The sequence below is a fragment of the Anas acuta genome, chromosome Z (assembly GCF_963932015.1).
Source record: "Anas acuta chromosome Z, bAnaAcu1.1, whole genome shotgun sequence".
Lineage (NCBI taxonomy): Eukaryota > Metazoa > Chordata > Aves > Anseriformes > Anatidae > Anas > Anas acuta.
The window spans coordinates 41822615-41834667 of record NC_089017.1 but is presented as its reverse complement, the minus strand read 5'-3'; the positions used below and the strand labels follow the sequence as shown (position 1 = coordinate 41834667).

At 40.7% G+C, this 12053-nt stretch overlaps 1 protein-coding gene across 1 annotated transcript in view; it reads left to right on the top strand.

Annotated features, from left to right (window-relative positions):
* Positions 1–1763: 1763 nt before the first annotated feature.
* MFSD14B (major facilitator superfamily domain containing 14B) overlaps positions 1764–12053 on the top strand; it is a 30999-nt gene continuing 20709 nt past the window's right edge. The window contains exon 1 of the mRNA XM_068666520.1: positions 1764–2057. Within this exon, the coding sequence (XP_068522621.1) occupies positions 1914–2057 (144 nt within the window). The 5' untranslated portion in view covers positions 1764–1913. The remainder of the gene's footprint in view (positions 2058–12053) is intronic.

The following is a 12053-nucleotide window of genomic DNA, read 5'->3' as shown; positions in this document are numbered from 1 at the left end:
AGCGTCTTTCCTAAGAAGAAATAGTTAATTCAGAGATCTATAAACCCTATAACTAATTAGAATTCTTTTCCCCTAGATAACTGAACTCCATTCATCAGGCTACTTTCAGCTGACATTTTACCATTTATTCAAGCTTATGATATTCCTTTACAACTCTTTACAGTTTTGATCATGCTGAATTGGATTCTGTAATAAACTTTATATCTTTGTTATTAATTGCTTCTTCCACAAAATTTAAAAATATTGCTTAAGAATATTCTAAACATCATAGAGCACAGAGTCAATGGGGGCTATACTAATTACTCTCTTTATAAACTGACTATTTATTCCTCCTTTTTTGTATCCAATTACTTTTTTAACCAATTCTTAATAAATATATCTAGCTTAAGACGTGAAAACAAAACAAAACAAAAAACAAACAAACAAAAAAAACCAACACCTTTCAACATCAAATTCTGTATTGGACCAGAATGAAATTGGACCGTCATGGCAAAATTACAAATAGATGCCTTTATTGGGCCATAATAGTTGATGGAAGATATTCTTTTGATTTGTATCTAAATTGGATTAAGCCACCTAAATGAAATGTATTTTTAAAAATTTTCAAAATACAAAGGTAATGTTTCCACAAAAGTGGAAAGAAAGCATGAAACCCTACACAGGGAAAAGTCATTTTGAAGAATACGTGTTGACTTACTAATTCTTACATACAATACAATAAAAAGAAATAATTTTGCATAGGTATTTTGTTCAGGGTATCCAGTGTTATTAAAATGCTGATACTTAAACAAAACAAAGCTTCAGGAAAGGTCACATAAAAACTGAGGAATGTTTTCAAGTCAACACATGCTACTGTGTTGAAAGAGAATGCTTGTTGAATTGTTGTGCAATACACTGAAAGGAAATTTTGAAATGTGCTGTATTCTATTTATTGAAATGCACAAATACATTGCGTTCTAAAAACTGAGAAAAGAGATATATAACAAACACAAATGCCCTTTTAAATTAACATTTACTACTCCAGCAAACAGAACAATTGTGGTCTTGGAAAAAAAAACCTCCTTTGTATTCAGCTGTGAACATCTGAAGTACTTCTGAAAATAATGACTTGACTCCAATAGTATATGGAGATGCAAGGAATGCATGATGAAAGTCTTTTTGAACTCCCAGGTCAACACTTCATCCTGGACTGACAATTCACTTCCTGCGCTGATTTTTGATGGCCTACTTCTAATAACAAACTTTACTTCCAGTACTACATTATCTCAAAATCTCCATTTGTGCACACACAGTGAGCTACGAGGTAAGACGCGTCAAAATAATTCTTGACCAGCTGGCCACATGATACCTAATGAGAGGAAACTCAATTTCTCATGAAAAAGTGGTGTGCGGATGACACTGCTTGGAGTCCAACACAGCGCAAGAATCACAGAACCATTAAGGTTGGAAAAGACCTCCAAGATCATCTGGTCCAACCATCACCCTGCCACCAATGTCACCCACTAAACCATGTTCCCAAGCACCACGTCCAACCTTTCCTTGGTGGAAGTCACCAGGGGCGGTGACTCCACCACCTCCCTGTGCAACCCGTCCCAGTGCCTGACTGCTCTTTCTGAGCAGAAATGCCTCCTCACTGCCAACCTGAGCCTCCCCTGGCACAACTTGAGGCCATTCCCTCTGCTCCTATCACTGGGAATCCCTGGCAGGCCCGGCCAGCCGCGGCTCCCGGCGTCACGGGAGCCCGACGGCAGCGCCCCGCCCAGGCAGCGCGGCGGAGGCGGCCGGGGAGGAGGGCGCCCTGCACTCCCCCCTCCTCCATCCCCCGTCCCGTCCCGTCCCGTCCCGTCCTGCCCTGGCCTGGCCCGGCCCGGCCCGGCCCGGCCCGGCCCCTCGCGGAGGATGGTGCGAGCGAGATGAGCCCCGAGCCGCCGCCAGCCCCGGACGGGGAGGACGGGGAGCCGGAGGAGGAGGAGGAGGCGGCGGCGGCGGTGCGGGAAGGCGGTGTCTGCGCCATGCTGCTGACGCGGGCCGGCCTGAAGGCGGGCGGCTGCGGCGCGGTGAGTGCGGGGCCGCGGCGGCCGGGGGGGGGAGCGGCGGCAGCGGGCGGCCCCCTGCCCGCCTGCCCCCACGGGGGGGCTCGGCCCCGGCCGCTCCGCGGGGTCGGGCGTCAGGACCGGCCTCCCGGGGGTCCCTGCCCGTGGTCCGGCAGCCAGCGGGCAGGTGGCGGTGCTGGGGTCGGGAGCTGCACACGCCAGCCTTAGCGTGCCTGGAAAGCCGGCTGCAGGCTGGGGACACCTCCGGAGCAGTCCCCAGCAAGTGGGGACAGGGGGGTGGCTCGTCTGCAGGCAGCGTGCTCCCAGGCCAGCAGGTCCAGCCCCTTCCCTGCTGTGGACTGTGCCTGTAGGGAGCGGGGAAGCCCGCGGGGATGCAGGCGGTGAGGGAGCAGATGGACGTGGTGTTGTTTCTGAAGGGGTGCGGATACAAAACTGGGCAAAGCCCTGCGATAGATCTGTTTCTATAAGTTGGAATCACTAAATTTTTATTTGCAGCCCGGCCTGCTAGTTGTTAGTGTTTTGAGACTAAATTCATGTTCGTTTGTTCCTGAGTGGTGTGTTTCATATTTGTTTACTCATAAAATATTTTCTGAAAGTGTTGTTGGTGCCAAGAGTTTATAAACAATATTAAGTTCATGTCAGGGAGCCAGTGTCTGCTACATGTGTCACCCATCCTGCCCTCATCTCCCCCACAAATCAGAATCTCTAGCAATGGAGAGAGGGTAGCTTTCTGTTTTATGTTTATGTTATGTTTATGCATGCATTTCATAAAATCACAGAAACATGGAATGGCTCAGGTTGGAAGGGACCTTAAAGGTCATCAAAGTCCAAACCCCTGCCATGGACAGGGATGCCACCCACTAGAAAAAAGTTGCTCAAAGCCCCATCCAGCCAGGCCTTGAACAATTGAAGAGATGGGGCATCCACAGCTTCTCTGGTCAGCCTGTGCCAGTGCCTCACCACCCTCTGAGTGAAGAATTTCCTACTAGCATCTAATCTAAATCTATCCTCTTTTAGTTTAAGACCATTCCCCCTTGACCTGTTATTATCTACCTGAGTAAAGAGTCTTCCATCTGTTTTTATAAGACCCCTCTAAGTACTGAAAGGTTGCAGTGAGGCATCCCCAGAGCCTTCTCCAGGCTGAACATCCCCAGCTCTCTCAGCATATCTTCATAGGAGAGGTGCTCCAGCCCTCTCATCATCTTTGTAGCCCTTCTCTGGACTCCCTCTAACAGCTCCACATCTTTCTTTTGCTGGGGTCACCGACCTGGATGCAGTACTCCAAGTGGGGCCTCACAAGGGCAGATCAGAGGTGAGCAATCACCTCCCTTGACCTGCTGGTCACACCTTTTTTTCATGCAGTAATATTTGTAATAGCTTTAGCTGACCATTAATGTTACAGTGTTAATGTGGTACCTTGGCTGGAGATTTTTTTTAATTCCTGAAGCCACCTGTTTTATATCAATATATTCTTTGTCTCTTACTCATCAAGGTTATCTGATGAAGATATGGAAGTACTTTTAATGTTTAATTAAACCCAGTGAGGATGTTAAACAAAATATTCCTATTAAATGGAATTCACTAGTCACATGAACAAGTCGTTTTATGTAAGTTAATTCCAAAGTGACTGTTTCACATTTCTTGTAACAGACCACTTCTGTATTTGAGTTTTGGTGTCACTTTTAGAAGCAGTTATGTTTTCCAAAAGACAGTATGGTGTCATTCAAGAAGTGCAACTGGTGTCTTGCATGATTTGCTGTTCTAGGTTTCTGTTCAGGAGTCTGGATGTGTATGTGATTCAATAACCTAGCCTGAAGCTGCAATGGGAACAAAAAACTTGCAGAGAGCTATTAGATTCTTAGTTAAAAAAACGTAGTCTTTCAGTACTGCTTTCAGTTCAGGTTTTATCAGCATGGATGATGTAGTGAAAGAAAACAAAGGATTATGTCAGTAAATAGAAGAGAAAAAAAAAAAGGTGAATTTACTTAACTTTGAACAGAACATAAGGTATGGAAGGTAGAGATAGAAAAATTAAAACAAACAAACAAAACAAAACAACAAAAAAAAGCAAACAAAAAGCTTTGTTTTCTTACTCCAAATGTGAAGAGGATTAAAATAAATGGGAAGTAAATCTATAGCTGACAAAGGTGCTACCCTGTATTCCATATTAAGGGATTGTATGTTTGTTGCTAGAGGATTAAAATACCTTTGAGTACCAAAATATGCCGTGCTTTTTTTCTCTTTTAGTTTCAATTTGCAAATTTAGCTTTTTAATTCTTAACTTATAAAATGGTCACAGGTTTTGATTGCTTGACTTTCCCCTTGCCCCGTAGTAAAGGAAAAGGGAATTTGCGTTCCTGCAATGCATCTCCTACCAGAGAGGAAGATGTGGGGCTCTAGCCTTCTGTACTTCTGAATAGCAGTAACACAATTATATTTTTATCAGCGTAGAGTCTGCTTTACAATTTCTGACAAGTAGTCTATTTCCTTTTGTTACTGCGCTTCCTGTACCTCCCAGTTGTTCTCATGTGGCTGTCATATTGCTAGAACATGAATTCTGCCGACATGTTAATGAAAGAGCTTATTCAGACTTATGTATGAGGGTCCAAGTCATGGTTTTAGATGTAACTGCAGAGATATCTTTGATACCAACTGGAGTGCAACTCTGGCATTTGAAAGAGAAAGCTTGCATTTCGGCTTGCTGATGAGAAGTAATTACAGAAATGAAACTTTGAGTTGCTGCTTTGGGCTGTGAAGGATGTTTTCATTTTCATTTCCCGTCTGATTCTTTTGTCCTACCAATTTGATGCAACAGACATGAGAAATATGAGCAAGTCCATTGGGCTGCACAACGCCCAAGCTCTACCCCTCCAGGCAGAATAACAAGATTCTGCTTTTTTCTGTCATCTGTAGCCAACTTCTCACTGTTGAAAGCACTGGCTTTCTTCAAATGAAGAACTGAAATCGAAATTCTGAGCAAATGACTTGTTTTGAATTGAGTTACTGGCTCTAAATAATAAGAACAATAGTATGTTTAAATAAATTCCATTGGAATTAAATCAGTTTCTGCTGGCTGCACTACCTCAATTTTAGTGAGATTCTGAAGTTGAAGTAAATGATGCTGAGAACATTTTGTTACTGGTTAAGCAATCTTGTTCTATCGGCACTGTGGACACTGATATTCTCCATCTCATACATTTCTGTACAAATAGTGTAAGAATTACTACTTCATTTTTATATAACCTGTTGTCAGTAAAATAATGTCCCACTAAGGAAGCGTTTTAGCAAAAACGTACGATGTCTAAATAAAGTGATATTATGAAAGGAGTTTCAGGATTGGATGTCTCAAATATATGGGCTGGTATATACCCAAAGAGTTGCAGGTTTTTAGCCTTAGTGATAACACTTTTCTTGCTACTACTTTGTAAAAAATGCAGTGTAATGAAACTGATGCAGCATGAAATGTTACGAGACTTCACCAAAACTGCTCCCAGTCCAGTAAGCCGGTTTCTTAAATTTCTTGCTTGTAGTAGACCTAATTGGCAGTTTGGATATCTAGTCCTTTATGGAACACTACTTTTCCCACAGAAGAAACTGTTTAAAAATGAATAATTAAAGATACATGGCACTGCTTTCTCAAGCAAAGTTATCAATGCTCAATTTTCACATCAAATTAAATGAAAGAAATCGTGATTCTGAATCATTATCTGGCATGACTAGCTGCTGTCTTAACAAAAACAAATCATTCTTGCTTATATTCCTGCTTAGAGGTCAGTTTGCCATTGCTAATGCTTTAGGTTCTGGCAATTTGGAAGGTTTTGTGTCTAGAGAAAAGTTTGCTAGCCTGTAAGAGTAAGTACACTTACCAAACTCTGGTTTAGTGTTTCTATTACTCTTGAACAGAAACAGAATGACAGTAATTGTATAAATTAGACTTGGTATTTTAATAATGAGGATCCAGGCTTAACCAATGGGTAGTGAGCTTGGGTAATTGTCTATTCCATAGGGAAGCATATGAATTAACCAATTGACAATCTGTGTTTTTAAGAGAAATTTCTGTGTCTTGCATCTTTCTTCACTTTAGGAAGAAAATTTCTCAACAATAGAAAAATTGGCTTGCGGTTTGGTATTTTGTAAAATCCTGTCTATGTATTAATTCTATGAGAAATATTAAATTACAGCAATGCATTGCTGCCTAAAGCCTAGCTTTTAAAATGTAGCAGAGCATATGACAGTCCTTCTCTTGGATGTTCTTTCTGCTTACAGTGGCGTAAGGCTCAAATGCTGAACCAGAAATGGTGTTTTCTTGCTTTACACTCCTCAGAAGATCCCTGTTTCATGAGCTTGTCCAGACTAAACTTAAACAGAAATTTATTTCCAGGAGGGAAAATAATGTGGTAAAGGATTTTACGCTCTGACAGTAAGTTGTGTGAAGTTCCACACAATTTAAACCTGATGTCTTGGGTCCTGCTTTACGTAATTTCTTGTATTTTTTAAGGTATCAGTTGTCACTGAAGGCAGTGACTATTGTTTTCTCTTCACACCCTTCATGTCACACCCAGTTTAATAAATTCCAGCTGTACCTTTCATCAGATGTTTCAGCTGCTGTTAGGCAAAACGTACTTCAGCATTTTCTTCTCCTACCGTGGGCCTCGTCCACCTGTGCACTGTTCAACAATATGCATTGCATAAAGCTTCTGAACAAAACAAGCAGTCATGGGATAAGGAGAATTATCTTCACATAGATGCAATAAAAATGGTTAAAACACCAGAAGCAGAGGGTTAGTAAGAACAATCAGGCATGCACATCACATGGTTGTGTAGTAGTATGGTGATAATCTTTTTCCTAATAGCGTGTCTTTGAATACATTTTTTTTTTTTTTTAAACCATGGATGAACACTAATTTGGTGTCTTCCATGGAACTGTCCTATCCAGGATCACATTCCTAAGTAGTCATTCTGGATGTGGAGTTACTTGTTACTTTTTTTTTTTTTTTCATGTTTGTGGTGGATAAATTAATCTGCCATTTAATTTGTTTTCCTGACTACATCAATTTCTCCTCTTCATGATTGACATCTAGCTTTTCTAACCTGAATTGCATTGTGTTCTCAATGAAATTTGTCACTTTGCTTTCACTCTTTTTACAGCTCACTTAGAGTATGTTGAACTACATAGGTCATGGGACAGTGCTGGGACTCTGCTGGTAACTTCTTTTTACTGTGGAAACTGTTTTTCTTTTTTTCATTTAATTTTAAATTTTTTACCTTTTTAACATTCCTGGTAAGAGTTTGCTTCACATTCTTTTTATTTTAAGACCTTTTGGTGAGGGCCTTTCAGTGCTTACTTAAACTTTCAGAAGGCTTGTTAATACAAACGTCCTTATGGATGTAGCCAACCTCTTCTCAGTGGTTTGTGGGGATAGGACAAGGGGCAATGGCTGCAAGTTAGAGCACAGGAAGATCTGCGCTGACATGCGAAAGAACTTCTTAACAGTGAGGGTGACGGAGCACTGGGACAGGCTGCCTAGGGAGGTTGTGGAGTCTCTTTCTCTGGAGATATCCAAGGCCTGTCTGGACGACATAATCACCTGGTGATTGCTTCAGTGACAGGGGCAGCCAAGGTCTTCAGGGTGCTTTTTTTGAACTGAAGTGAATTTTTGCAAGTTTGAACAAAAGGAGCTTTTGTAGCGAACAGGTTGGAACTAAGATTGTTCCTAAATAATTCTTTCTGATCACTAGACAATAAACACTAGGAAGATGAGGAGAGCAAGGTAAACATCTAACATGCTTAGAGAGCTACCTAGGCAAAATGTACAGAGTAAAGAGCATCCATGTTTTAGTGGGATGGAGTGGTGACATAGGATTTCCCACAGTCTTCTACTAGACAAGCTGGCAAGGTATGGGCTGGATGTGGTGGCCTGCAATGTAGTTATGAAATTGTCTTGACAGGTTGCATTCAGAGTGTGGTGATCAATAGTTTTTACTCATGCTGGCAGCCTGTTACAGTTCCTTAGGGATCAGTGGGATCAATGTTCCTTAGGAATCGGGCATTGCTATTCAATGTCTTCATAAATCCTCTGGATGATGGGATCAAAAGCACCCTCACAAACAGTGTGGTGAGTTGCATGCCTCATAAGGGAGAGCCATTTATGGGCTCTGGACAGGCTGGAAGTATGGGTGAGCAAGAAGTGTATGATGTTTAACAGAGACAAGTGCAAGGCCCTGCACCTGGGACACCACCACCAAAGTGCCCAGTACAGATCTGTGAGATCTGTGTGGCTGCGGAGCAGCCTTGCCAAAAGGGACCTGGGGTCCTGGGGACAACCAGCTGAACAAGAGTTGGCGGTGGGATGCTGCAACAATGAAGGCAAATGCAATCCTGCACTGCATGTGTAGGGGATGCTACAAACGGAGATCATCTCAGTCTGCTCAGCACTTCTCAGGCTGCACTTGGAGCACTGTGTCCAGTTCTGGTTCCCATACTTCAAAAAGGTCAACTGGAGAGGGTTCAAAGGAGATACATGAAGATGATCAAAGGGCTGGAGAGCCTGCCCCATGAGGAGAGACGGAAGGAGGTAGGTCTTGTCACCCTGGGGAAGAGAGTCATAGAATGGTTTGGATTGGAAAGGACCTTAAAGACCATTTAATTCCAAACCCCTGCCATGGTCAGGGACACCTTCCATTAGAGCAAGCTGCTCAAAATGATAAGTGTCCCTGCCAATGAAGAAGAGAAAGCTTGGGGGAACAATATCCCAGTACTTAAAGGGTGTCTACAAATAGGATGGAGGCTCTCTCTTCACAAGAAGCCACATGGAGTGGACAAGGGGCAGTGGTACAAGCTGCACCAGGAGAGGGTTTGTCTTGATAAAATAAATTCTACACACTGCGAACAATCAGTCACTAGAACAACCTCCCCAGGGCTGTGGTAGAAACCCCATCACTGGAGGTTTTTAAGACCTGAGATGACATAGTGCTACATAATCTCATGTAAACTGTCTTTTCCCACCAAAGGTGTGACTGGATGGTATGTTGAAGTCCCCTTTCAACCTGTGTTATTTTGCGACTGGAACAATGTTTGTGCTGGAAAAAGCTAAAATGATTAAATAATGATGCAGGAAAGCATACTAGGAAATGTTTGCATTTTATCACGGACCTTGAAACTGTTGAAGTTCTTGGGGAAATAGAAAAAATAGCAGTGAAGGTAAATGTAGAAAGGGAGTGTGCTTTATAGTTTAGCATGAATGTCAAAGTTTGAATGATTCAAACAGGAAAGCATGTGGAACGACAGAGAATACTGCTTGCCAACTCTTCCCCTTCCTGGATGTAGAACAACCTACTAACATAGTCTCCTGAGATACCTTACTGTCTGGTGGTGAAGAGTTTTTGGGAGAAGGGGGAGAGGAGAGTGGAGGAAAGTTCCTGTAATCGTCAGTTCAGAAGTTCAACCTGAATTTGGTTGTTATCTTCCTGAGAGGTAACAAGAAAATTCAGTTTGGAAAGGGACTTCATGTCTACAGGCCAACTTCTTTCTCATGGCAGTTGCTGTGAGGCCAGAGCAGGTTGCCTAGGGCTCTTCCAGGTGTGTATTGAAACCATCTGATGACAGAGAATGCAGAAGTCAAGTATGGCTCAGTGGGCAATGGGTTCTGATGCTTAACTGCCCCAAGAGGGGGAAAAAGTATGCTGTATTCATTGAACCAACTCTTTTTCTTAATCCAGCTAGCTATTGTGTCCATCATCCTTGTACAAATTTGAAAAGCTTGAAAAAGAGCTCTGGAAGATTTGAGCACTTGAGGAGTTAGAAGTGGTTTTATTCTGGAATAAATTACATACAAAAAGTAAAATAGTGAACAGTGTTTGAGAATCCATGCTGAAGTGCCTTTGCAGCCATTCAAGCAATGTTCATTGTTTAATTACTGTTTAGAATTAATAGAGAAATATTTACATTAAAATAGTGTGAATAAATAAATGCTACAAACCCTACCTGTGCTCCTGAAGATCTGGAGCTGGAATTCGTATTGTGGAGTATTTTAGGGTGAGCTGTACTAGCTATCCTTCAAAACGACTAAGATGAAGTATTCTTACTGGTGCTGTATTGCTTTTTTTCCCTACTTCCCATAACCAGATCCTCACCGTTTGGATTTATGATCTTGATATCTTCTCGTGGCTTTATTTGTGTTCAACAGCTGTAGTTTGCTTTTTTTTTTAAAAAAAAGAAAAAAAAAGAAAAAAAAAAGAAAAAAAAAGAAAAAAAAAGAAAAAAAAAAGAAAAAAAAAAGAAAAAAAAAAGATTGTTTCCTAATAGTTCTCCCTCTTGGCTTCAAATTAATGTTCTGGATTCTTCTGCCACTAATAGAGGCAGGAGAAATAAAATGTTTTTCAAAATTTGTTATAAGCTAAAGAATTATAGAAAAAAGCGAAGTGTAAAATCAGAAATAGTAGATATTTTGTCAGAAATTCTGGCACTCCTGATTTTTATAATAATTTTTAATATAAGTTTAGCAAACTTTTATAGTTAAAAGCATTTGATATTATGTAATATTTTGCTCATTATTGATTATGCAAGTGCAATAGCTTGACCAGCAGCTGCATTTCAAAACAATGGTAGTGTTCATACATAGCTTCTCAGCCCACACACTGGGCTGTCATATGAAAATCTGTGTGGGGAGAAAATAGTCTCTTAACAGATTTTAAGACTTGCTTGGGGGCACTTAATTTTTATCATTAGAACTTTAACATTTGGCAGAAAGGGGGTGAGACGAGTTGGTGGTGGTAGTAACAAAAACAATTGGTAGATAGACCATGCACTATTTCTGAAACTATTTACATCTTTTTATATGCAAAGAATTCAGTATGTTATCTCTGCATCTCCTAGTTCAAGAATCCTGAAGGTCTTTGTACTTCCAAGTTTACAACCACTTTTTGTGTGTCTGTGTCTCAAGTTCTTTCTTTATGTAAAATGCATGCAGTTGCATCCTGTTACAAAATAGTTACCGGTATAGAAATCAACCACACCTATTGCTTTAGCAGTAGTCTCATCCTGAAATGAAGAGTGAAGTGTTTTTAGGGAGCTTTTTGTTTCTGAAACCAATAAAAAGTTTGAGTTTTTTTTTTTTTTTTTTTTTCCTCTCCAGTGGTCCAGGTTTATCAATCAAACTCTTCTATTGTAAATAACTTGATGCGTGCTTATTAACCAAAAGCTTTTTAATGAGAATTTTTAGGACCTTCAGAAAAGATGGGCATCAGAATTGGTATCTATGTTGGTCCATTTGACACTGTTGGTGAATTTTCCTGTTTGCATGATCTGTTGCAGTTAGCTGCAGTCATTTGGACTAGTGTTTTTGAATTAGTCTAGACATTCAGGGTTTTGTAAAGAAAACTTAAAATCATAAATTACAGTCTGTGTGCCTCACAGATTGGTAACAGTATATCTGATTTGGAATGTTTGACTTCACTTTGGCAGGGCATGTTCCTTTCAGGATTTAAATTCTAATTTTCCAGGCTATGTCTTGTATCCAAAAGGCTATGGATTTTTTTTTTTTTTAATAGTTCAGTGCAACAAACTGTAAGCTGCATGGTGCTGCCAAAAGTGATTTGACTATTATTTTAATATCCACGAAATAATCCTTTAGTATCAATAGAATAAAAATACGTTTTCACAAAAGTTTTTAAAAGATTTCTGAGGGGAAAAAAAGGCATGTTTTTTGGATATGTATGTAAATCATCTTTTGGTCAACCATGTAAATCTCAGATCAAAATTGTGTGTAATAAAAGCATTCTCATTAGTAAAACAAACAAACAAAACCTGTATTGAAAGTATTGGAACAGTTGTATTGGAACAGTTTGCTGAATGCAAACCACAGCCTTTTGGTACAATGTAACATTTAGTGTTGTAGCAGTGAGAGGGAGTAAGTAAAGTCAAGGGAATGGCTGGGGAGTCTCTTACCTAGAAGAAAAGTGCTTGTCTTTTCCAGAGGAAAGTGCTGTTGGAAGGGTTCT